The sequence below is a fragment of the Dromaius novaehollandiae genome, chromosome 13 (assembly GCF_036370855.1).
Source record: "Dromaius novaehollandiae isolate bDroNov1 chromosome 13, bDroNov1.hap1, whole genome shotgun sequence".
Lineage (NCBI taxonomy): Eukaryota > Metazoa > Chordata > Aves > Casuariiformes > Dromaiidae > Dromaius > Dromaius novaehollandiae.
Window position 1 is genome coordinate 4,625,368 of NC_088110.1, and position 26,809 is coordinate 4,652,176.

The window sequence follows — 26,809 nt, forward strand, 5'->3', positions numbered from 1 at the left end:
TTTAGAATATAGAAGCAATAGAAAGCTTAAAAACTGAAGCTGTTTTCTAGACACAAAATTACTGATTTTTTTTTTTTAATTTTCTTACCTTCAAGAAATAAAATAAAACTTTGTGCGTATTTTTTTTAATATAGTTTCTATCCCTGGTCAAAACAGTAATCTGTATTTTGCTTCCATGTATTTTTTGTATTAAATTTTAAATGACAAAATGAAGTAAGAATATAATAATATAATCATACTCCCATAAAAAGACAGGTGTGGAAAATTGCTGGGTTGATACTGGGTGTTTAAAGGAATGAGAGATCACTATTAAATCAGATTCCTGTGCTTTTGTAGGAATGCATTTACTAGCTGAATAAACTTAGTCAAGGGGAAAGTAGAAAATAATTGTTTGTACTTACTGTGCTTGAGAGTAAAATTTGAAGCAAACAACTTCAGGGCATCTGGTCAACTTAGAACATTTGCAGTGCACTATACAGCTTTTTGGAACAGAAAATAGTCTAACTGTTGTGTCAGAATGACACTAAGTGAGCTCATGTGATTCAGGAGGCTGCAGGCACTGGTCATCGTCAGCAATTCAAGAAAGCTTTCTAATATAAGTGAAGTAAAGAAGTAAAAGAGCATTAATAAGTGCAGAAAAAAAATGTGATCTGCTTTTCTTGTGATAAAACACAAGCTTAGCTAGTCAGCAAGTCAGTGGTCTCATGTTTATTCTGTTGTAAGAAATCTATATGAAATGTGTTTGTTCTCTGTAAAGTATTAGTCCTTCCTCAGACTTACTGACATGAACAAGATTCTTTCATTACATTCTTTCACGTATATAGATGCTTCAAAGTCATGCCCATTCTTATTGACTAGTTTCCTGTTGTTTGTTTACTTTTCATGTACTATTCATGAGTTAATTCCTAAGGTTTTGTTTATCAAACCTTTTCAGTGGAGAGATCACTGGATGCAGTGTGTATATTTTCTTCCAAATGAGGAGCCAGTTTTCCAGGGTGAGAATGTGTACCTGACTGCCTATCGTGATGAGTATTCTGTGTGGTATAAGCTCCAGAAAGCCAGGTAACAATACGTGTGAAATGTGTATGAAAAAGGATGGTATTTTACTGGTAGTTTGGAAGAGTATTTTTGGAAGAGTAAAATAAAAACCTAAAGACTAGCAGATTATTAGAAGCCACTTCATGGGCATTGAACAGGTGAAGAAACTACAGGTTGCATAGAAACACAGCTGAGCTTTGGACTGTGGGCTCCTGTGTTATCCCTGGTAGGCATCCTGTTACAGGGCAGAGAAACAAAAGCGTTCATGGGTGGTTCCTGGAACTCCTAAAAGGAAGCTCAAGTGAGCTGGCACAAGGGCAAGGGAGTGAAGTAGATTGAAAATAGAGAATGGAAAGAGACAGAATGCTAATTAGCACTGTCTTCTGAAATTAGTGTCTTTTGCTCAAGGTAAAAGGAACTTACTTGTTTTGGTCACAATGGCAATAGCAGCTATGGTTTTTAGAAAACAATACCAATTTTAAAAATTGATGCCTGAATTTTATGTGCCTTTTTACATTTAGGAATCCAAGCAAGCAACTTTTTTCTAAAATGTCAAAGCCTAAAATACCTAACTATCAAAGTCAGTGGAAAAGTTTAAAAAAGAAGTGAAAATTGCCCCTCTTTCTTCTTTTCATTTGCAAATGCAAAACTAAAAAATATCTCCAGGGAACTAGTAAATTTGAACCAGTAACAGTGAAGTCCTTGCGCACTAATATGCATATTAGCTAAAATATATAAATTTACCTGTTTGGGGAAGATATGTTAGTGATGCTATAGTTAATATATATATTTCTTTTATTTTCCAGAGGAGAAGAGAACAAAGCAGATGTTCATGCTGAGAGTCCCGTTTGTAGATGTCAGGCTCATCTTCTTTGGAATAGACCACGCTTTGGAGAATTAAATGATCAGAACCGAACATGCCAGTACATCAAGTCTTTGACAAAAGTGAGTACATGTTGCCTCGTGGTTTCTGTGGTACGTGTGTTTATCTTTTTTTTCTGCAGTAAGTATTAATGGATTCATTGCTCTCTTGCTAAGGGGTTTGCACACAGAGTGCATTTTATGTAAATCAACAGCTGTAAGTTGGATTTTGTCATGAAAACTTTGGTATTTCATTTTTTTTAATTGAAAGCAGCCATGTTTGGATGGGAACATGTAGCAGCTCTGTATATTTGTTAGAAGGGTTACTAGTAGACAGGTTTTTAGTGATCCCAGGTGGAAATCAGAATGTGTTCCTCTAAACGCCTAATACATGTTTGTGCGAGTTCTTTGCAAGGGATTACATGAACATTTCTGACATTATTTGAAATATCTGTATTAATCATTGTACCTCTCAATTCTTATGTCCTATGGGAGTATCTTATTTACACTGAGGAAAAAATGCCACCAGAACACCTAGAATTTGAGAACTCTTTCATCTTGAATAGGAATAATGATGACAATTTATTTTCTATAGATTCTGAAAACAGATAGCGTTTGTCTCTGCATCAGTGATGGCAGTCTGCTGCCTGTGCTGGCTCACTATCTTGGGGCAAAGCAGGTACAGTACTTCCTGTTTTTCTGGTCTTAGCATTTTAGCTTGATATTTTCAGTTTTCTGCTATAATTCATCATTCCAGCCCTTTATTTAATTTACTTCAAGTGGTTCTTTAGTGACAAATGAGAAAGAAGCTCTCATTCTGTTTAAATGCAAGTGAAATTTATCCCTGGTCATGCTGAAGTCTAGGGAGACAACCAGCTTACCAGTTCTGATGTTTGCCACTGCGTAACTTTGAAAGACAGTGGTGTTCTTCATTCCCTACTGATTCCTGTTTGCTTTCTTTAATGCTTTTGGTAATGCTTTGGAAAATACTCTTTCTACCAATGAAAATGTGTGACAGGTTTTTTTTGTTCTATGCTTGCAATGCTACAATTACATTTATTGTCTAGTCTGAAATGGAAGGTCCATAACAGCAAGATAAAAAGCTTTAAGAATACTGACTGTGTGTGTAGATGGAATACTGAGAGCCACCTGGCTGGCTGACAGTATACCTTATCAGGTGTGTTCTCTCCTGAAGTCGTTCAGACTAAAATCTATTACAGTTAGACTGCATATCTGGGAACGCATAATGTAATCCTGAGGAGGATGCTAGGCAAATTCATAGAAATAAATAATCTTGCTGAGTTAAACCTGTGATCCATGGCCCCTGTATTTTTTTTTGATGGTGGCCAATCACAGATGACAAGGAGGCTGTATAAGAACCAGGCAAGGACAGAGTTCCAAAATAGTCTTTTAGTCCTCCAGTGGCGTGTTGGTTAAGGATTCACCATAGTGTTGAATGAAGCCTGAATCTTTTCTTACTCCTTTTTTCTTCCAAATGTGACTTACAGTTGCGGTCTGCTTAGGTTGCCAGAATACTTTCTCACCACTCAGATAAACTGATTAAATTGTTTGTAGTCAACCACAGGGATGCTGATTCAGAAAGTGGAATAACTTTTTACAGTGCCTGTAAAGTTTCTGTAAATTTCTATATACAAAGTGAGATGCTGATCAGGACTCATTAATACCACAGTCTCTGTACCTAATAAATGTGGAGCACTTGGCTTTGATGTGGCTGTCCAGACCTCTCAGCTGACCATGCTCTTGCTATTTAGTCTGTGCACTACCAATCTGAAAAGATTTGGTGAAATGGAAAGGATACTGTGGTGATTTGCAACCAATCTAAAAAGAGGTCTTTGGCAAAACAAGTTCCTCAATTAATGTAGTTGCTTGGCTTTCATCTGGCAGAGAAAGATGATAGGCTAGTCAGTGAATTAGGTCATTGGCAGAGATCTAGATTGCTCTTGAGATTTGGCATTGTTTAGCCATGCTTTAGGTTTATCTGTGGCTTGTTTTTGATCCACAGCAACTTATTTTGATGACAGACTGATGACTGCTTGCTGCACCTGCCTATATTTTTTGAGAAATTGTTACATAAACCCTCTATCTTCTGATAAACCTCTGGAGGTTTAATTTACATCATAAAATACAGTGTGTTCAAGTGAGTTTTAAAAGATCAAATAGAATAAAGCATAAAGATCATAACTTCAAAAGGCTGCTGTACTGCAATGCATGTCAGAGCTCTTTCCAGCTAGTATAGTCAGGTTATGCTAAACCACACACACAAGGAGTAAGAACTAATCTGGGCCGATTCACCACACTGGCGATGCGGCCAATTGTAAGTGAGCTGTTTTCTTTTTTCCGCTGAATTGAAGTCAGTGATGCTCTATTCCCCTGCTTCCAGAGAGAAAGCAGTTCTTCCTAAAGCCTCCGCTGTAATAGAATCTTTCTTGGTTTTCGCTTCAGTAAAGAGTAAATCCCCAGACTGTTGTCAAAGTGGAAGTTGGAATTTCGGGCTAACTACAGTTTGGATTTTGTTTTCTGTAACAAGTTTCCTTTTCAGGAATATGTTTGTGTTTGCCCAGAGGCAACAATATGTCTACAGCAACTGTTAATATTCTATGTGTATCTTAAAAATGGAAAACAAGTAGTGGTGGTGTTTTGTTTTGTTTAAGAGCTGTGAAAACAACATTATTAGGCCTGTATTTGTTGAGTAATTTTTTTTGTAAAAAAGGCACACGGGAAAGGATTGTGGAATAGATGCATGATTTTTATGAGCTAGCTATGTGCAAGTTCAGTTCACTGGGGCATCAAAATAGTTCCTTCACTGTTCAGTAAGTAATCTTTTAATTAAAAATGATAAAGCTGGTTTGATTGACCATTGTGTGTTTTCTTCAGGTGTTTACATTAGAAAACTCTGCTGTGTCCTGTTCTGTCATGGGAAAAGTGAGTATTTAGGCTTCTGTTTAAGCAATAAATGAGCTCATGAGGTTATTAAGGCCAAAGCTGATGACTTTGATTGTCTTTGTATCAACTGCTTGGAGGTTAAATAGATTCATTAATCATAGAGTCTGACAAGACTGGGGAAGTGGGAATATATGTTTTGGGGAGGTTGTTTTTGCTTTTTTCCATCAGGTTATATAGAGCTTTTCGCAAATACTTGGAGGAGTGGTCCTTCTCTATCAATGATTTGCGTTTTACTGTTTGTGTTCAGTCACTGGTCTTAGCTGCAAGGTGAAAGGAAACTTGCAAGCACAACTTCCCATGTGAGCTGTCTTGAACCTTAGGGCTTTAACCACAAGCTGAACAGGTCACTGGAGAAGTTGACCTGAGCCGAGAATGATGGTTGCAAGTGTTTGCTCTCTCCTGACTGATATGCATTGGACTGCCTGCCTGAGTGTCTACTCTGCTGCCCTCGTTCCATCAGTGATAAAAGCCAAGCTGTTTGTTTTTGGAGGATTAGTGGAATGTGAGAGCATTGTGCAGCTTGCACCAGTCTCATTTGGAAAGTGGCATCTAGTAGTTCTGTTTTCCTGGGGAGATGAGATGTTGGGAATGCTCCTCTTCTGTTTGGTTCTCTGGAGGCTGCAGGCAGTGGGTCTTAACGGCAAGTGATGTTTCCACTGCTTCTTTGGGGTAAAGCAGAGAAGGGCCCAAGCAGTGGAGTCCAGGCTGCATTCCTGACCATCTTTCCCATATGCTTTAGAGTCCAGATGAATGAGAGAGAGAACTTTTACGTTCTTTGCCTTTTATATACTTCGCTAAAGGAAGATGAGTGGCATGTGCTTTGGCTCGATAGGTATGATGGCTCTAAATGCATGCACCCTTCAAGAATACACTTGTAGAATATATTTTGAAGGGCAAGTCATGGAAGCCAGCTTTTTTAAGTTCCTTTTGGATAGTGGTTTCTCTTTGGTTTATGTTGGTTTAAAAATACTATTTTGGTACAGATTTTAATCTCTTGTAGCTTTCAACAAAGAAAGCCTAAGTTACTTTTTTTTTTTCCTTTTAGTTCTTAAAAGCAAATCATCTTGAAGATAAAATTAAAATAGTAGAAGCACGTCCTGAATCGCTGACATCTTCTCATTTGGAAGATAAAAAAGTATGTAACAGTTGTCCAATACTGAATTTTGGGGGGTGAGGGGAGGAGGTGAAAATGAATTCTGGTTTCCTACTGAGTTACCATAACCACAATTAATCCCATTATATCCCAGTTCATATAAAGTGTAATGAGCAGGTGGTTTAGACTTTGTCCTCCTGAAACTAAGTGAGATTTAGTTTATATGTTTTGGTGGGTTTTTATGTTTTGTTTTAAAAGGGTATGACTTTCCCTTCCTGCATAACCTGCACCAATTGTAAGGGCAGTTAAACTGGTTTAACTGCGTATGTGCTATTAAGCTGTAGCTCTTCCTCAAGCCAATCAAAAGTCTATCTGGAAGTGCTAACACTTTTTTAAATAAAAAGTACAAATTTTGGTGACTTTTATTACAAACTTTCCAACCTAAAGTAATTTTGCATTCACTAACTAAAAATAGAAAAAGAGGTCTGTTATGCAGGATATGGAATATGCAGTAGTTAGATCCTTATGGAGCAGCAGCAGTTCTCATCTAGTCAACTTTGCTTGCTTTATTTCATTGTCAACAATTGAAGATATAAATAGCCTGTGTTGCTGTTTGAGCTGCTGTTCTTTTTTAAAATGCTCTTTACCTCCCTCTTCTTTTTGACAAGATTTCAGTTCTTCTGGGAGAGCCATTTTTTACTACAAGTCTGTTGCCATGGCATAACCTGTATTTCTGGTATGCTAGGACAGCTGTGACCATGCATCTTGCCAGCAATGTCACTGTCCTACCTCAGTCTGCTTCTTTGCACATGATGATTGTGGAGTTTCAGGTGAGATTGTTTAGAACCATGCATTTCATATGAAATCACTTAATATTGAGTACTCTTTCAGGACTTTTTTGGAATTTCAAGTTTATTAATACTGCCCCCTTAGACATGTCTTTTGCTCTTATCTACTGATATAAAATAAGAAAAATTTGACATCTTGAAGATGTGTTTTGTCATTTCAGCCATCCCTTATCAGAAAATTAAGAACTTGAATCATTTTGACCAAATTTAGGCGCATTTTTAAAAGAAAGAATTGAATATTTAAAATATTTCTGTAGATTAGAGAGCGATTGCTGAAATATGGCAAAATTGTGTCTTTTAAAGTGTGATATTCTGTAAAATAACAGTTTTTAAGATAGTATTTTGTGAGTATAAGGCTGTAGGCAGGATTCACAAATGTGTATGGATATATTTTTTTTTTTTTCCACAGTAAATCTGAACCGTTTGAGGCTGTGCACAGTTCTAAAGTTGAGCATAGTCACATGCTAAAAATACTCTGAAAAATTACTTTTTAGAAATTGTACAAAGGCATACTTTTTTTTGTTTTTAAACACTTACTGGAGCTGGAGATGTTCAGTAAAGGTTGCAAAGGGTTAATCTACTATGACAACAAAAATTACAAAAGTACTTCGATAATTAATATGCAAAGCTTTTGTCCAACAGCTTAAGTGAGAGAATGTCTGGGTCTCAAATTATGTAACTAAAATATACATATCTACAAACCAAAAACTAATCTAACATTTTCATGTATGTAACCTTAAGTTTATCTCTTAAAAAAAGACAGCTCTTCCCTCCCTTTTCTTCCCTGTGTATAATTCGCCAGCTTTGCAAATAATACAAGGAAGAATTTTGTAATTGAGCCTTCTCTCACCTAACGGTTTCCTTATTCTAATACTCTATAACCCTGTTCCCTCCCTTCCACCTTTGATTTTGAGCAGATTATAGAAGTAAAAATATATATTCTTTTTCTGTCTGGGATAAATCACACTGCATGTTTTTATCTGCTTTTTGTGATTTTTCTGCAAAAATGTAGAGGGCTTAAATATTTTCTGAGTAAATAAAGTTAATCTGAATCTTGTAATAGGAATCAAATTTGCAAGACTAAAGAAGAGTAATCAGATTCCAGTAAGCAGTTAATTTTAATTCCATGCTCTCTTGAGGATTTATGTTCCTAGAACTCAAAGCATTTCCTAAGGAAGTAAGCATTATTCTCTCTGTGTTTTGGATGAGGAAACAGAAGCGTGCAGAGTGATGACTCGGGATTATTCAGTAATCCAGTGGCAGAACATAGAATAACATTCAATTCACTTGAACCTCAGTTCTAAACTTGTATGTATTAGGTTACGTTCTGCTTTTTACACCAAGTTTGGTAGATCATTGAACTTATATTTCGTTCCATTTAGCTATACCAAAAGCTATTGCTTTTATTTTACGTTTTCCTTTTTGTTCAGTGGTGAATCTAGACCCAAAGACAAGAACATGTTTTTTTAACAACCTCTGCATTTGCCAGTTCTTGGTTAGACAGAAGAAAAAGACATATCTGTCAGGTGTTCTGCAGCGCTGGTTCTCTAGCCTGTTCTGTCCTCCAAAATTTGGATATCTCATTAAATTAAAGCAATTAGCTAAAGCTGGATTCAGGAGAAGAAATTTGATTAAATTACTTCAGTTACAAATTTTGTTTGGTCCATAATTGCATTTAGGGAGCAGGATGCTACCTAGGTAACATGATACTTCTAACAGCATAAAACTGTAGAAGTCCTTAGCTACCAAGAGTGAGATTTTATTGTTAGGGGTGAATGTAGAGGGCTTCCATACACAGAGTGAGCATGGGTATCTCTTAATCCTTTTAAATAACCTAGTACATCTTGTAGACCTTCTCTGAGATGAATTTCACCCTGGAAAAGAGATTTTTGAGAATGATATGGTGGAAAAGCTGTTTGGTCAAGTCTTTCTTTGTAGAGGGGGGGAAATATGTTGAGAATCTTCCATGCATTAATCTTTCTTTCATTATTAATTAATGATTCTTGCAAACTGGAAGGAAAAAAATGTTAGGATTACACATTCACTGTGACAGTTCTCAGCACACAAGCTGTCTGTTCTCCTGAGATAAGCCAAGCTGAAAATCTTCAGCTTGTTACATCAGATATACTTTGCAAAGTGTTACAAACCAATCTATAGAGTAGGTTTATGCGTTGTTTACTTCTATTAAAGAGAAAAGTGTACAGTGGAAAAATACAGGTTAAAAGTTATTCTTTCCCTTTGCTTTTTTGTGTGCTTACCAGAGCTGTTTGACATTTAAAGGCATTCTACAGCAGACTAGACTTTTTGAACTTCTTCTACAATCTGTTGTACTCAGCTCTGAGAAGAGCGGTTGAGCAAATCCACGGCATGCCACACCCCCAGGATGTGACTAGTACTGCTAAAATGGTCTGCTGTGATAGATTCAGAGTGATATCTCAGGGGAAAAGAAATGGAAGAATACAGCTTTTGTGATTAAACAAAGTGTGTCTAGCAGCAAACTTGTTTACATAAGATGCATTCTATCAGTACCTTCCATACACAATGAAATACATGAATTTAAATTAGTTAGCAGGCTTTAAATGCTCTGTATGGCCTCAAAGGAAATACACACATCCTATTTTTTAGGGTTAGTAATGATCTAAAGAGTTCTTATTCTCCAAACGTTAAGCTGCAAGTGTCTTAGGATGAGCACGTGCAATCACTGATCACTTTGAAATGTAGGCTGTGGTGAGTACAAGTTAGGCACTTATTTAGTTACCCTCTGTCACTGGTGTACTTGCCTTGTTCCCTAGGCATTGCTGTTAGCTGCTTTTAGACATAGCATATAGTATTAAGTGGGCATTTGTTCAAACCCAGTAAGACTCATCTTGCATAGCGCACTCTTTGTCTATAGCTCTCTAATACTAAAGATAATAGCAGGGCTTGCTACAACCTGAATATGTGTATGTGTGGGTTTGGTTTTTTGTTTTTTTTTTTTCCTTCTTTTTTCACCCAGGCTGGCAGGCATAGAGCACAGAATTAATTCAGTTTACTCCCCAGGCTGTCTCATTAGCTTTCTAAGAAATGATGAAAAGCTACAGTGACAATTTTGTATTTACAGTAGAAAAGGGTAAAAGAGTAAATGGTCTTCCTGCTTGCCACTTCTTGAGTATCCCTAGCAGCAGTGGCATTCAACAGTGTTGTAGAGAATTGCACTAAATTACTAAGAAATGTGGAATGCCTAAATTACTCTACTTAAAGAATATTGGGGAGATTCTGTATAGTCACTCTAGTTCATGATGTATTGTATTCAGACATGAGTTTATAACAGCACTTGTTTAAGTTTATAGTATTCCTGATGCCTTCTTGTAAAGTAGAAATCCAGTGAGCAATACCCAGTACAAGTAGAAACCTTTGAGATTGCTCAGCGCAGCAGGAACAGGTGATAAAATACATGTATCTGAAACTAGTGAATGTTCTTATTCCATTAGAGACCATTATTGCAGTCTTTTGAACTAAATCGCTGTCAGTCCAGTGATTGCTAAGCTCCGTAAAAGGCATAGTAACAGTGTGTAAGAGTGTATTGCCTTCAGTCTATCCAGTGGCTGACCTTTTCCTGGCTCTAGCTAATCTCTTATCTCTTAACTTTTTTCCCATTAAATAAATAAGGAAACATTCTGTAGGGAAATATTCTTTCAACAGAATTATTTCTCTAAATATATTTTTTTTTATGATTGCATGGAAGTGGCTATTACAGTAAGAATTCAGATCTTTTAATGGGAAAAAAGTGTTGATTTTTAAGACAGGCCTGACATTTGGAACATTTCACTTTCTCTGTGTGTTAATCCAATATGTAATGCTTGTGTTGCTTCTGCCTCAGTTTACCAGCCATATGTTTTGTGAGGAGGAGTGATGGTTTATTTTGTCATTTGTCTTCAGACAAAAATGGTCAGCTGAACTGATCTAGACCAATTCACCAAAAAAAAAAAAAACCCTTCAAGTTGGTGACAACGTTAGGCGCTACTAAACCAGGTCTGAATTCTGTCCTGTAATTTAAAGATGCAATGTAATGTGTCCTGTTATGTGGCATCTAATTTGGCTGACTTAGTGTGGGAGAGCGGAAAGATTTTTTTTCCCTACCTTTTTTTAAATGAGTGCATGCATTTCACTGTTAACAGTTTAATTCATAACTAAAATTATTTCCTTTAATAAAAACAAACAAAACCCTGTTTTCCTCCTTAGGACTTATGGAGAATCCGGAGTCCGTGTGGCACCTGTGAAGGTTTTGATGTCCGGACTATGGATGATATGATTAAAGTAAGAACACTCAAAATAGTTTCAGCACAAGTTTCAGCAAAACGGAACAAAACTCACTTTGGCTTGAAAAAGTATCTAGTGAACATTTAAATGTTTGTATGTCACATGAAAAAGCATGGTTTTATTTGTTCATAAATATAGCAGCTATTTAATTCTTACAAAATAGAATAACTTCCTCAGCATGGCGTTTGGGGTTGTATGTTTCTTGTCATTTGACTGTTCAGCACTGCACTGTCTTGAAAATACTTGCATTCATTCAAAAAGGTAAGAAATCCTGTTCTCAGAACTCTATTCTGAGGTTGAAATCAAATCAGCTTGCAGTTGTTCATCAATGAATCCTGCTGCCCTTAGGTTAGTGCTTTAAAGAGAAAAAGGCTTTTTGGTTTCCAAGAAGTAAATATAAAGGGTGAGATTTATCAGTCTAAACTGCTAGAGCTGTAGTGTACATCTCCATATCTGAGGTAGCCATTTAGATTGCCTTTATAGTCCTTGTGGAGGATTATGGGCAGTTCTAGAGTAGAATTCATCTCGAGGGAGACAAAAAGAAATTAAATGCATTGTTTTGAAAGTACCCGTTTCTGCCTGTTTGACAACTGAGGACCATAGTCCTAACATGGTTCTAGGAGATGTTTTTCATTATGCCAGAAAATACAGTCCTATCCTCTTGTAGCCTTATGGCTTAAATATTCTGGGTCCAGGTCACCAAGTAGCTTGAAAACAAGAACTGTTAGCCTTTGGACTGTTTTTACATAGTTTTATTACTTTTCTTTTCTCCAGAATTCTCTGAATTTTAGGGAATCCAAGGAAGCAGAACCTCACCCTCTGTGGGAATATCCTTGCAAGTCACTCTCAGACCCCCAAGAAGTTTTGATATTTGACTTCAGAAGGACAGTACCACAGCACTGTCTCAGTGCAGAGGGTTCTTTAAATCTTTTACGGTGAGTTTTCTCTTCATAGCAAGTATTCACATCATAATGATGAACCTTTTTTTATTTTTTTTAAACCTCACATTCCATTTTTGTGTATTATATTTAATTAGTGGGATCATATTTAACAGTATCTAAAGATGTTACATAAACTTGTGGAAGCTCCTGTGACACTAACTTCCTGTGCCTTTTTTCAGATCCACCCTGTCTACCTTCACAGGTAACTGACAGGGTTTTTTTGTCTCCCATTCCTTCTTTCTCCAGGAAGGGAAAGAGCCATGGAGCAGTTCTGTGGATGGAATATCATCTTACTGCTGATATCTCTGTTAGCACAGGGCTGGTGCAGATTTCAAATGACAAGGTATTTCTTCAATCTGTAGTTTATTATCTCTCGTAAAGTCTACAGAATTACAGCGCTGAAAAATGTATCTTTGCTGGCCCTGTCGTCTTGGTTTATGTAGTGCTACTTGTTACCCTATTTGAATACTATGTAGACAATACTAGTAGAATTATCTTTTGTGGGAGCAGGAGATGTACCTTAAAACAGGAGAGTCTGAATCAGATTCAAATGCTTCTGTAGTTTGGAACCACATTCAGAACTCAGATAGGATGCTAGCTTGGAGTAGAATTTATTCACGCAACTTCCTTTACTCAGTTCAACAAAAGCAAAAACTTTGAGGGGAAGGATCCCTAAATATTTTCTCTATCCCATCTAAATATTGCTTGACCAAATCCATTTTTCTCTACAGCGTCACTGTGCAGTGTAGTATACTGGATTTAAAGAAATTCATTACGCATTCCTGTAATGAAAGAATGTTAGTGAAAGTAAGAAATGTATCTGGTCTTTGTATACTGAACTGCGGATGAGAACTGTTGTGTTCTTACTGCATTATTACTCTCCAGTAACTTGGAGTTGTGACTGCTTTCACTTCTAACTCTCTCCTACAGGGAAACTGTGAATGGAATCCTCACTGCAAGCAAGCTGTTTATTTCTTCAGTTCTGTTATTGAATCAGAAACTCTGACAGACCTTCCTAGTGCTGTCACGTATGCTATAAATTTTGACACAAAGACAGGAGAGATTACCATGGATTTTAAGCTATCATAAAATACTTGCCTTTTACTCATGTTCCTAGATTATAATAAACATATATGATGTTCTTTGTATGACAGAGGGTTTTTTTATCGTGCTCAGAGAGCAAACTGATCATTCTGAAAAATACTTTAAACCTGTTTGGTTTTCCTTTCAAACTATATAGCTGGGGAAGTATAGGGAAACTTTCTTTTTAAGAATAGTTATTGTTGATGGGATTATATGTGTATGTTTGTTATCTTCTGTATTAGTGTGAAACTATATTGGTTTTTTGAGGTTTTGAATAATATGGAGACATGGAGCAGTTGACTGAATGGGTGTTGCATGGCATACCGGTGGATGAAGACACCAAATTTTGCACTACACTAGATAAAATAAGTTAAACTTGTCTGTTTCTAGGCTCTGGACTTGCCACTGACAAATTGAAAATATTCTTCAGCATGCACAAAAAGAAATCCCATGTCAAGCTACATATGTATTTTAGTACATTTAATATGGAGAAGGAAACAGGGTAGGTACTTGCAGACTTGTTTAAGTTGTGACTGATCTTAACCTAAAATGGTCAGTGAATTAACATATTTTGCACTGATATTCCCCAGGAGTCTAAGATACTGTGTTTCTAAAGAGACCTTTGCCAAACTGGCCAACGTCTGGAAAGGAATAACTGGAATTTAGAAAACGTACACATTCAGATTAATTGGAAGTGACAAACTGATTTTAGTCTGTCTGTAGACAACCAGAAACAAAAGAAAAAGAGTTGTAGTCTAAAAACTTCTATATCTGTAAGAAATATCATATATGCATATTACATATATTACATAAAAAATGAGGCCTTCTATTCATTTCATCAGTGATCAAAATAATTTATCTGCTAGTTTAGGTAAGTTGTATGTTCTGTACAATAGCCCAGGTCCACACCTGAGGCTTTCTTAGTTGCATTCCAGATCATATTGGTAGAAATTGCAGTACATGACCATGTGTGTGCAATTAATGCTGCTTTATATGATCAGTCAACTTGTGTATCAGTTTTGTATATGTGACCTATTAATAGAACTAGAAATAATAGAAATATATAATGTAATAGAAAATATGTATATAATATGAATATAGTACGTAATAGAAAAATAATATACTGTCAGTGTTCTAAATTATGGTAGCCAGCTGCAGGGAGAACTCTGCTTACCAAAGCTACTCCCATTTCCTCCAACCTGCAGAGCAAAAAGAATGGCATGAAGCAGCAGAAGCTCACTCTACCTTACCTCCTGGTCACTGCAGTATATAACTCTGGTGAGTAGGAATTTTTCCTTCTTTTTTTCCTGAAAGTGTGATGATTATTTATAGACTTCAAAGCCATCTGAAATATTCCTAAATTTTCCAGAATTATTTTCCTGACCCAGGTCTTAACACTTAACAAATATGTAAGGACTTAGGAGCCTGAGGCATGTAAGAGATGAAATACATGACTAATGTTTTCATTAGAACAGAACACCAGCAGCTGACTGAGGTCTGCTGATACTACTCTTCAAAAAGGTACTGTTAAGTTGTTTAACTTCAGGCTCTAATTTCTTACAAACTTGATTGGAATATATACCTTGCTGTCTTATTAGACAACTGTTTCTAATTTTGATACACTGTTCCTAGCCTAAGGAAAATATGGTAGCAATGCAAGGTCTTTATGCCTTTTCTATTAAAAAATTGCAGTTTTCTGGAAACTGGGCTAATAACAACTGGAACAAAAGGAAGAGTAACAGGGCCAAGCCTTTATCATTTGTTACTATACTGCAGTCAGAACTGTACAAAAAGACATGAAATGAAATCCATGAAATCTGCTGGATGTGCTCAAGAAACCTTGTGCCTGTGTTAGTTTGCAGTGAGTGCGAACAACATCGTTAATGCTTGCTGGTTACTCTTATGTATTAAGAAAGACAATGAAATTGCTGTAGGGATTTGGTAGAACATGCTGAAAGCTGATCTGTTGAAGCGAACCCTTACCTGTATGGTTTGAGTGTTCACAGATATGTAGCATGTAGCCATTAAATGCTGGTACATACCAAACACCTTGCGTTGATATGAATCTGGGTGACATGGGGAAAGCTTTGTTCAGCTGTAATTAGGAGTATTTAGCATATGTATCAGTCTTCCTTTGTTTCTGTAAATGTTCCAGGGTGGACTTACAGCACATAGTGTGATCTGTAAATTGCTTGGAAAACAGCTTCTAAGGGGATGCTGGCCATTCCTTCTATATATACTTCTATTTCTGTTCTCTTCTACAGGGCATTTTTTACTGCAAGTACACAGGAAAAAAAGCCACTTTAGCAGGAAAAAACACATCTACCCAGGAGCAGCATTCAGACTCCCATTCATTCCCCACTCTGACAGAAGCACTGCCATGATGTGCTTGCTGTCTGACCTGGAAGAGCTTCTGTGCTGCCCCCATAAGCTTTTTTTTTTCTTTTGCCTACATGAAAAAAGTTTGATCCTGACCTGGCCTGTAGGCTTAGATACATGTTTTAAATGAAACAGAATCCCTTGCCACCACTGATAGTATTACAGTTCATATGTTGCATGAGACCCAGTATGTAACTACTGTTTTTTTTAATGGGGCGTAAGAGATGCTTGCCCCCAAAATGTAGGCTTCATGCAGGTATTAAAAATAACCATAAATTACAGAGTGTTTCTGTTCACATTTGACTTCCCTTCTGCAGTTTTGCAGCAAAAATAATAACTTTTCTGTAGTGCTGAATTGAGATGGAAGTTTTACTAATGCTTGGTAGCTGTTAGTAAGTGGTTATCACACCACTAATCCGCAAGAGGGTGCTGAGAATCCACATTTTAAATATTTTTCAGTCAATGCATTAGAGAGAATAGATCTTTCCTTGTAATAAGGAGAAGTGCATAGTGGTTCAAACTTGCAATGCATCTGGCTCATGTTATGTGCAAAGACAGTGTTCAAACTTATAAGATGCACCATATCCACATGAACTTGAAAACTAGCTGAAAAGCACAGTGACAACTGCTAATAAGACTAATTTAGACTTGCACATACAATCAAAAAAACAGGCAACAAAGTGCTGTACGTTAAATACACAGAATGAATAATACTGCATATTATTCATTGTGAAATCATCTTGCCCAACTGCATAGTCTTGTCCTGCACTGAATTCAAAGGGTGTTTTTTAAGTCATGGCAGCTGTACGATTTGCTCCTCTGGTACCTTACTTTTGCCTGAAGGCTGGATGATTCAAGGCTTCTTTGGGATCCAAGAGCTTGGTTTTTTCCTTCACTAGTCCCTTTGAAACTGCACTGTGTAGGCTTCCTGCATTTAACAAGACAGAGAATTCAGTTCAAGACTAATTTATTTAGTCACTCATCTTTTGTATTCTCTTTGCAGTTACAGCTGGTTGCTATGAGGAGAACAGACTTTTACAGCTTTGCTTCTTACTGTTAGGTATTTCTAGGGAAGATTGTGAGCTGAATACAGCGGATGCTTGAATCATCATCCTACCTAATTGACTTTGGTGGCATTACAGACTGTTAATTTGATTTCGTGCTTAATCAGTCATTTTCAGACTTCACATTTTCAAGCATTTAACAGGGATTAATGATTAAGATGGTCTCACAGAGGCCATCTTAATAATACATACCTCAGAGAGGTATGTGTTATTATCCCAATTTTTCACATGAGCAAAAACTGGGAGTGTTCTGTGTGGGTGTTCAAGTGTTTCATCTGCTCTGAGCTCTCACTGTAAGATTAGGGCCTCAGAGCTAAAAATGACTTGCTCAAGGCCATGCGGAATAAACTAATCCCCTGACTCTCCCTTGCTCTGCTTTAATCATTTGTTTTCTTAGTGCAGTGTGATCTCAAATGCAGCCTTATGAGGTTTAACCGAGATACAGCAGATAAAGGCTCAGAGGCAGCAAATCCTTGGATCCTTCAGTAATTAAAACCAGGATAAATATATATATACATATATACGTGTGTGTGTTTGCATATATATATATCAGGCCATAGAGTGTTGCTTTTGTTTTTAAAGGCTTTCATGAAGATGACCCACTTTTTCTTCAGCAGGATCCTTTCTAGGGTGTGAGAGCCCTAGAAACGCTTCCTTTGTGGGCGCTAATGAAAGACTGAGAGCTGCTCCTCTCCCTGTCCGCAGAGGGTAGGCCCCACAAGTGCCGCTGCGATGGCGCTGCGCTCCTCGCAGCCGCGCGGGCACAGTCCCAGGGCGCCTTAGCTCTTGCGTTACCCGGCTGCGACTGGCCGAGCAGCTGGCCGTGCTTCGCCAGGGCTTTGCAGAAGCGCAGCTGTGTGCTGTACTGCGGCAGCAGCCAGCGGGTTGTGGACGTTGTCTCTTGCTCCTGTTGTTTTCCGCAGCCTCGGGTCCTCGGGGCGACCCTGCTTGCTCCTGCCTCACGCACCCCTCTCAGGTGATGAGTTGCAGCTTGTGCACTGGGAAAAAAAATGATGGGCACTGCAGTTTACTGGGTCCTGCTTCTCAAGGCTGATGGATCCTGCTCTGTCTGTTCTCCAGTAAAGGTGACTGCTTGCTTCATGTTAAAGAGTATCTAAGAAACCAATTATTCACAACCCTGAGACTCGGCACATAAATCAAGCTGCTGGGATGAACGGAGTGGGAGGGAGGGAGACAAACAGCCTTCATTACTGCACTTGGAAATGTTGTATTTCTTCTCAACACCATATTTCTAGGAACTGTTGAAGGGAGCGTGCTGCAGGTGCTACAGCCCTAATCTCGCACCGGCGCAGCATGAAGGATAGGACTGACTCGCCCTCCTTAGGGGCAGAGCGATTAATCGGCAGTGCTGTGACTCGCGGGGAGGAGGCCGGGTGGCCGAGGATCCCAACGAGGCAGCGCAGCGCAGCGCAGCGCAGCTCGCCCCCCTGGGTAGAGGGACGCCCCGGGCCGCCGCTGCCGCCGCCGCGCGGGACGGGCCCCGACGCCGCTTTTCCTCTCAGGCCCCGGCGGCGGCGGCGGCCCGCGCGCCGCGGCCCCGCTGCTGATTGGCCGAGCCCCCTCCCCAGCGGCGCCTGGCCGCCATTTTGGCCGCCTGCCGCCGCGGGGGGAGGAGAGAGACGGGTCCCCCCCGTCCCCGCCCTCCGCCGCGGGCAGGCCCGGGGGAAGCGGCGCGGCGGCTGGCCTGGCCTCTGCGCCGCGGGAAGGCAGCAGTAAGCCGGGCCGGGGAGGCGGTGCGGGGCGCCGGGGGAGGACCGCGCGTCTGGCGGCGGCGTGTGGGCAGCGCGGGCGGGCGGCCGCCCCGAGGCGCGCCCGGAGCTGGCCCGGGCCCCCCGCCCGCCCCGCTGCCCCGGCCGGGTCTCCCCGAGCCGCTGCGCAGCCGTCCCAGCGCGCCTGGGTGTCCCCGGTCTAAACCAAGCGGTGTCGGCACCTGTTCCCAGGCCGCCTTTGCGCAGAGGAGCGGGCTGTAGCTAGTTCAGCGGCCTGCTCTGCTTTGGAAGTAATAGTTGGACTTGAGAAACAAAAAAACGTGTTGAGTGTCGCCCTGGGACTTCCAAACTGCGAAAAACGAGCGCCACATGTAGGTAATAAACTGGTATGAAAAAATATTCCTGCCGTATAATTTCACTTGTCCTTTTGCCAGGTGTGTATCCTGGCACGCTGAAACGCTGTAGGGAGTAAGCTAAGGACAAGAGAGTGGCTTTAGCATTGACTGTTCATACCTCTGGTGTTTTAAAGTGGTCGTAACATTTAGAGCCTCTTTATCTCCTTAACTGATGTTGTTAAAGACTTCTCCTTAACAGACCTCTGATAGCCCCTGCTGTTTGCGAATAAAGCCTCTGTCCTATGACCTGTTAGTGGAAGGCTTGTGAAGGAAAGAAAAGTGTTTTGAACGCGTTCAGCCTCTCTGTAGCGCTATAATACACGAGATTTTTTTTGTTTGTTTTAACACCACTGAAATCTAGTTGCCTTTAGGTCCAGTTTACTGTAGAGCTTTCTTTTTTTTTTCTGGCTATGCCTTTACAAACAATAAAACAAGGCTAAACTGCTACGTTCAAGCCATGCTCCCTGATAAAAAGCTAAACACTGTGTGGGATTTTTTTGTGGGTCTGTTCCCCCCTTTAAAATACCTTGCTGTGTTATGGGTAGCATTTATATCACGGTTTTCCTGTAGGGGAAAGGAGGGGGTGGGGAGGGGGATGGGGGGGATAAGAGAAAAATGTTAGTTGTGGAGCTCAGTTTAACTGTAGTCCTGCTTCTGTTGTAATCTACACAGACGAGGGTGAAAACTCAGAGGAGGGTGCTTTACGTTAAAGTCTATTTGTCCCTGGTCCTTTTTAAAATAAAAAAAACTTTTCATTGTAGTGCTGTATTAAGTGAGGGAGCTGTGATGGAGATTAGCTTCAGCTGCCTGCTTGCAGAGCTGTCTCTTTGACTACGTGTCTCAGGTAGTGTGTTCTCATCCGAGTGATTAAAATGGCCCTCGGACTCAAAATCTAGCATTTTCATTTTGTCCAGAGAGTTTGTGTGATGGTCCCTTTGGTGACCCTGTTAGTGTCACTTCTCATTAAGCCCTGGCTTTGCTTAAAACAGTGGCCCACTCTTCCACTCCCCCACTCCCTGCCCTGTGCCCTGTGGATGAGGCAGTCTAGCCCCACAGCTAAGCAGTGGTTTCAGGGGCTAATGGAAAAGCAAACCAGGAAGCCTCCCAGATTTAGGCAGGAACTGTGCCATGCTAGGAACACCCCCCCCCCCCCCCCAACAAAACTTTATCTGAAGGCACTGACAGGGCATTGGAAAAGTGTGGTAAGATTACACCAAAGTGTATTTCATGCAGCCTCCAGTGTCATTAGAAGAAGCTAACCCTGAGTCTCCAGGCATAGTGTGCTGAAGGATTAAGATCTTGGTGGAGGCAGCATTTTAATGTGTTATGGTCTTGCTTTGAAAGCTGTCGAAAGTGTTCATATATTGTCTTGCGAAAACTGTTCTCAGCTGCTGTCTCAAATGGACATCTAAAGATCATGGTTTTGGGGACTAACCGCAAGTGTCCAGGGGTTCAGATTTTTAGGTTCATCTCAGTATAGATTTGTTTTCTGTTAAAAGTTTCTCCATTCTGTTGATTTGTTTAGTTGAACTAACTTTATCTCCGCATGACACAGCAGATGTAAAGAGAAAGGTCTGTAGAAAACTTACAGTGACATCAGCTTGTTTCTGTGATAGATCAGGGATGATTCTAACTATAGTATGACAGTTCCTAGTCTCTGACATTCCTCTTTACAGATCAGTGCTTACTACATGTCTCTGTTCTTCATGAAGCTATTAGGGAAGTTGCACCTCTCTTCCTTACCTTCATGCATTACTTTTTTTTTTTTTTTTTTTTTTCCTTTTTTTCCCCTTTTCTTTTTGCCTAAGGCATGACTAGTGTCCAACAAAAACTAGCAGTCTCCTCTAATTTGCACACCAGGGTAAGTAAATTGTAAGGTCAGCTTCCATGTTAAATGATACGTTTTCATCCTCCCTTCTATTTGCTTGCTATGCAGCAGCATACATCAAAAGAGTCTCCAAAAAGGGAACAAGGTGGAGAAAAATCTAGGAAAGATTGTGTCTTTATTTTTTCAGTACAAAATGGGCTTTGTGTCCAGTATATCAAGGCATGCGGTGTACATTGACAAAACAGTTTCTCTGTGCTTTACTTCTGTGCCTGTCACAGACAGGAAGCTCTTCAAGGTCGATCTCCTATTGTATACATACGTGATGCCTGCACTGTCAGGCTATGATTTTTTTATTTGAGATTTATAGATGCTATGAGTGAAGCAGCAGGGTGGTGGTATACACAACATTTCAAAAGCCTTCAAAAGGGCAGCAGCAGCTTGCATCATTGAAGCAGTTGATCCTAAAATGGGTTAGTGTCAGCATTGTGTTGTGGAGAGCGGAACTCCTCTAGCTACTGGATATAGATACGCTAATGTACAAAGGCAGATTGCAGCGTATTCCTTGTTCTGCAGTGGAAGTCATTGTTTATCCACAGGAGTTTCGCAATAAGGATACGGCATGGCCCTTTTAAGTCTTTTTCTTTGAAGCATCCCTCAATGGGGGAACACGTCCCCTTTTAGAATGCTACCATTTTTATCTTTGTCATCGTGCCAATCAGCCAAGCCATGTAGTCTGCCTGGATAAATACAGGTATTTCTCACAGGAGATCAGCTTTGCAATGTCTTTTATCCACTGCCAGCTTCCTGCTGCTTTCCTGGATGCTGCTGCCTATAACCCTCTGTTTAAGGGGGAGAATATTTTACTTGTGTCTCTGCCTCTAGTTGGGAACTAGATGCACTGCTCCCTTCTTTACCTGAGGGCTATGGCTCTCTTTTCGAGGCAGTCTGTATTTGCGTTCCCTGGGTTGGCCGGGTAACAGCTAATCAAATAATTCTATTTAAAAAAAGATTTAATAAAAAAAAAATCTGTAAAATTAAAGGAAAGCTTGGTATGATCATGCTTCTCAGTCAAACAAAACTAGTCAGCAATGTACAGACCATGGAATGTTTCCAGAATAACTAAGGACCATTTAATATTTCTTAATATTTTTTTTCATTTTTAGATGCTCTCGTATATTTATAGCATGTCTGCAGATCTAGTGTACCTCATCCTTCCATTTCTCTCCTTCTCTTCCCCCCCACCTGCTTCCCTCATGCTGGGTGGGAGCTTTAAGTGCAGTCTTCTTATGCACAGCTATGGCAGGGAGTTACTCATACTTAAGAGTTGCTGCTAGTAAGGGCCAGTTCTGTCCATGTTTAAAACCTGAATAATGAGTGTTAATTTTATTTTTGTTTGAATAGAATAAACTGAAGGTCCCAAACAAATAATTAGGCTTGCACTTGTAAATACCCAGGAGCAAAAGGAATTACATACTGTTCTCCTATCCGCAAACCAAACCCAGGACTGGGTGGGACCTTTAGGTTGCCCTGCCCAGTCCCTTCCTGTAGTAGGCCTCATGCATATGATTTCTCTTATAAATATATCAAACTCTGTTTTAAAAGCAATTATGGTTTGTTGCATTCCACTGCGGTCACTGGAAAGCTGCTTTTGAACCTGATGGGTCTTGTGGTCAGAAACCTCCTTCTAATTGTCAGCCCCTGGGAATCCAGTCATACATGGGGAACTTCTAGACTGCATACAGAGCCATTGCCCAGCATTTAAACAGACACAGCATTTGTTTCTGTCAGTGTATGATAAATGCCACATTTACAGCTTCTGATTTACTCTAACGTTGGAACAAACAGCTGCAGAATGGTGAGGCCAAGGTTTTTGCAGTGAGGTAGGAGCACACACGAGGTCAGCTGCGAGTAAGAGGGGTCTCACCAGGGTAAGCACTGATGTTTCATACGTGCCACAGAGTTCCAGGAACACCAGTCTAATAATTAATGAAGTAGCAACGGCATAAGGTCCTTCTTGTGTGCTTATTGTGAGATACAAGACACATTTTGTTAAAAGTCTGAGTTTGCTATGGTTATAAATAGCTTTCTCAGCAAATGTGGAAAAGGGAAATTATATGTAACTAAGGAGTAACAGAAAATAGAGTTTAAACACCTGTTTTATAACACTGTTATTTTGGGGCTGAGTTAGCGGACCAGGCTGTGTACTGAAAATTAGTTTGTCTTGTGTGATACAGCTTTCATTAGAAGTATATTTAGCATAATGCTTGGCACCATGTGGGGGTTTTTTTGGTTTTTGTTTTTTTTTTTGTTTTTTACTTACTGTCTTGCAGACCTTGCAACTGTCTTTTGTTCCTTGGCATCCTAAAGGTCCTTACTGAGCAATGTAAAACATTAAATGGTGACTTCACTGAAGCTGGTGACAGTTTTGTTGTTGACTTTAAGACAAATTCTTAATGCTAGAGAAAGAACTAGCTGCATTTTGCTGGCTATTAAAAATTCTGGATTGACTTTTGATAAGTATTTAAGAATCAGTTGCAGCCAAACACAGAGTGAAAAGTACTACATCTAGTTCGTGTAGACAGGGTAGGTAGGTAGTATGTTGTCCAAATTACAATGGGCCAGAGTTTCAAGCTAACAGTCTTCTGCTAGTTTAGAAGTTCATGAACCTCTTTAATGAGAACAGAGCTATCTAATTACATTTGATGTGGAAAAGCATCATTTTCCCATCCTCCTGACTATCTCTTTCCATTCTCTGCAACAAGATCCTTCCTGAATTTACTGCTTTGGGGTGATTTCAGGTCCTGAACTCCCCCATTGCTTCTTTCAAATATGTAAGTGTTCTTTGGAAGCTGCCCATGCAGGTGCTGTAGCTTCTTCTTCTAGACTGAAACAATGTGGCAGCAGACAGAAGTGCAATGGATTAGAATGATTTTAAGTCCCTTTTCTGAATGAGCTGTAGTTTACCAGGATGGGTATATACCAAACGATTGAAGCCACGCTTCTTGATGCAAGCCACATGTGCTTATTGTGAGATACAAGACACATCATCTTAAAAGTCTGAGTTTGCTATGGCTATAAATAGCTTTCTCAGTAAATGTGGAAAAGGGAAATTGTATGTAACTAAAGAGCAGAAAGTAGAGTGCTAATATTTAAATAATGTCAGAATTACTAATTCTTAATGTAATCACATGCTGAGACCCCTGCAGAATTTTGCAAGTACCCGTTTAGTTAGGAAAGCAAGAAGAACTTCATGGCCTATCTCCTTCTGATTGGATATTCCTACAGTTGTTTTTCCTGCATCTGTCAAACTCTTAAAGTTATAGAAGTATTGTTTTGGCATAGGGCAGTTCAAAAAAGTTGCTTCCTAAACTCTACCACAGAAGTGAGTTATTTTGCTAGGCATTTGTGTGAATCAGTTCGTAGGGTTATATGTGTAGGGTTCCCCACCCCACCCTTTAGGACCATGTTAATATCCTTTTTGCAAGCAGCTGTATTTCTCTGGCATAACGCTGCAATGACTTAGTAATCGTCCTCCATTTTGTATTGTTAAGGCAGAAGGATTTATATCAATTACTAACTAATACAGTGGTTCATGTGTGTATCTGTGAGGCAAATTCCATTTTAGTTGAGTGGAAAGTGGTCAGAGATACCAATATTCAGTATACTAATGACAGCGCAGCATTCAGGAGCACATTAAGGTCTGCGTTTGAGCTCAACAGACTGATGCATCTTGTTGCTGTGATTTGGAAGATTCAAATGTGTTTGCGAGCGGGAGTGGGATTTATAAGGCTTCTGGCTGCTGTTGACATACACTACCATGGCTTGAGTAGTTTTAGCAAAGCCTTGCAAAAAATCTCATGTAATCTAAGTGATGGGTATGTGTATGTACTTAAGAAGAGCTTTTTTAGGGCAATTTTGAAGTGACTCAACATATCTGCAATGGAAGTTGGGCTTTTCTGTTTGAATTGTTGCATGCTTGATGCTGGGGTGGGTTTGAGCTAGTTGGATTTCTGTTGGTGTGTGGGGGTTTTGTGGATAGGTTGGATTACTTCAGTGAATGGGCTTCTGTGCCATAGAGTATAACTGATGCAACAATTTGGTTAGCGAGTCAAAAATATTCTCCATACCCGCAAGGTGGCCTTTGGTGATCAGATCTGACGTACATGACCCAAATGCTGCTGGCTACTCAGTAGTTAATTAAAGTAACCAAGGCTGTTGTCTGCTTGGGGGGACACGTGGCTATTTATTTATTTATTGTTTAACCTCTTATTTGTGTGTATATAGGTACCTTGGGAATTCTTTTGAAACAACTGGAACAAGACACTAGTGAATTGTGCAGTTCAGAAACTTCATGTGAGTGTGGAGTCCTTACCCTTATCATGAAGTTAATGTGATGATGGATTCTAGAGCTGCTTTTGATCCCTTTTATGTTAACTTCTTATGTACTGCCAAAACAGCAAATAGTACCTGGAATGTAGTATAGATGAAAAAAAAAATCTTAGATTGATAGAAATTACAAGTTTCTTTTCCTTCCTGCTTATTTAGGATCTCAAAACTGGATTGTAGTACTTAAATTTGAAACTCTTGTTCTTGAAATACTGGCCTAAATATGTACTTTCACGTAGTTATGTTGATTGGGGAACTTTTAAATTGGAAGTGTAAACAGATTACTTTAAAAGCACATTTAAAAAAAAGAACAAGCAAAATGAACGGTAGGACACACAACTTCATAAACGGTGCCTTCTTTCAGATTGTTTCTGCCCTGGAGGTCTAATAACAACACAACCAGAACTAACTGTTGCAAAGCATCAGAGAGCACACTTTGAAATTGCAGCAGGTGTCTATCTTGATTCGTAAATAAGGACACTAAAAAGAACCATCAGTGTCAGTTTTTGTTTTGTGGCATCATGTCCTATATCATATTGCAGTCTGTTCAAAGCCACATAAGTCTCTCATAGTGTTACCCAGCCGGTATATGTGTAACAATAAAGTGGGCAAAGTTAAATTTCTTTTAACCTACTCATTTGTGTGAGGTTTGAGAGCCTCAAAGTGGTTTAAAAAATCTGGAAAAGCTGGAGATGCTCGTAAAAATATAGTATAACAACAAAAACCACTTGATTTATGAATCTTTAGACTTTTACTGTAGTATTTATAAAGATGAAAGATACCTGACGTTCCTGGTTTACCAAGCACTCCTTGACACTTGAAGCAGTCTGGAATTATTCTGCCAAGTTAGGCATTGGAGACATCAAAGGTTTACTTAGAAGCGAGTTGGGCAGCGATAGAAACCCTGCAAGCTCTGTGCTGGTGAAATATGAGAGATGCTCATACAGGAAGTGAGGGAAGATTAAGTGTCAGCTTATGGACACTACCACAGAAACAGAGTAAGCAGGTGCAGTTCTCTAGGAATTACACAATTTACAGTTGCATAATTTACAGACAGGATGCTGAAAGCTAGTATGTTAATAGGAACATAGGGGGAAACATCCCTTTGTTTTATGCAATTATATTCAATTATCTCATTGTTCAAAGCACACAGGAAGGCTGAGGATATTTCAACTCCAGTTAATCTCCTCTTTTGATCACTGTTATTTACTGTTTTGATGGTTCTTTGTGCCTAGGAACAATTTTCCTTGACCACACAGTGCTGGGTACTGTATAAAAGATAGGACAGAGAGATGGGCTTCTCCCCCAAAGAATCTACACATGAGACAAAAAGAGGGGTGAAGGCAAGTAAGTTGGTTTCAAAAGTTGGAAAAATGTCTGTCATTGTGAGAGGCAATGGTATCCACACAGGCACTGAAGCTTGTGTAGGGCTGAGCAGAAGCTCAGGAGGTCATACGGGTTGTAGTAGTGTCAGATATTCCTGAGGCCTTTAAAGGCTGTTTGGGAGGAGGAGGGGAGAGGGAAAGGGAAGGAATGGAAGGCCCAGATTAAATGTTGGCAGAGATTCCATGGTTTTCCTGGGTACCCTGGCCCATTGTGTAAATATCCTTAGGTTTTTATTTTTCCGTCCCTTTTTTTTTTAATCTTTTAGTTAGAAATAAGTCATATTTCTTCCTATCCACATCAGGCGGTCATAAGGAGCAGTTGTTAACAATCCTCTTTATAACCTTGTATATAATAGAAGGTTTTTCTTCCTGCTAGTCTTTCTAGCACACCTGGTTCACTGATTTTACAAATGGCTGTGGGGAGCCTTCCCTATATGTCAGGGGAAGTGTGGGAGAAAACGAAGGGCATACAAATTTAGGAGATGGTAGATGGGAAATTTTCATTAGCCAAAAAC

The 26,809-nt window shown here is 39.5% G+C and overlaps 1 protein-coding gene across 5 annotated transcripts in view; it reads left to right on the forward strand.

Annotated features, from left to right (window-relative positions):
• PRMT7 (protein arginine methyltransferase 7) overlaps positions 1 to 26,809 on the forward strand; it is a 67,222-nt gene that overhangs the window by 7,768 nt on the left and 32,645 nt on the right. For 4 of the 5 annotated variants that reach the window (XM_026102088.2, XM_064519485.1, XM_026102092.2 and 1 more), the window contains 10 exons: positions 935 to 1,062; positions 1,845 to 1,983; positions 2,495 to 2,578; positions 4,795 to 4,842; positions 5,909 to 5,998; positions 6,625 to 6,786; positions 11,026 to 11,100; positions 11,878 to 12,038; positions 12,291 to 12,387; positions 12,975 to 13,192. In XM_026102088.2, the coding sequence (XP_025957873.2) occupies positions 935 to 1,062; positions 1,845 to 1,983; positions 2,495 to 2,578; positions 4,795 to 4,842; positions 5,909 to 5,998; positions 6,625 to 6,786; positions 11,026 to 11,100; positions 11,878 to 12,038; positions 12,291 to 12,387; positions 12,975 to 13,133 (1,143 nt within the window). In that variant the 3' untranslated portion in view covers positions 13,134 to 13,192. Of the gene's footprint in view, positions 1 to 934; positions 1,063 to 1,844; positions 1,984 to 2,494; positions 2,579 to 4,794; positions 4,843 to 5,908; positions 5,999 to 6,624; positions 6,787 to 11,025; positions 11,101 to 11,877; positions 12,039 to 12,290; positions 12,388 to 12,974; positions 13,193 to 13,517; positions 13,630 to 14,332; positions 14,406 to 16,509; positions 18,304 to 26,809 lie in introns of those variants that run through there. The other variant, XR_010391365.1, reaches the window with a different exon arrangement.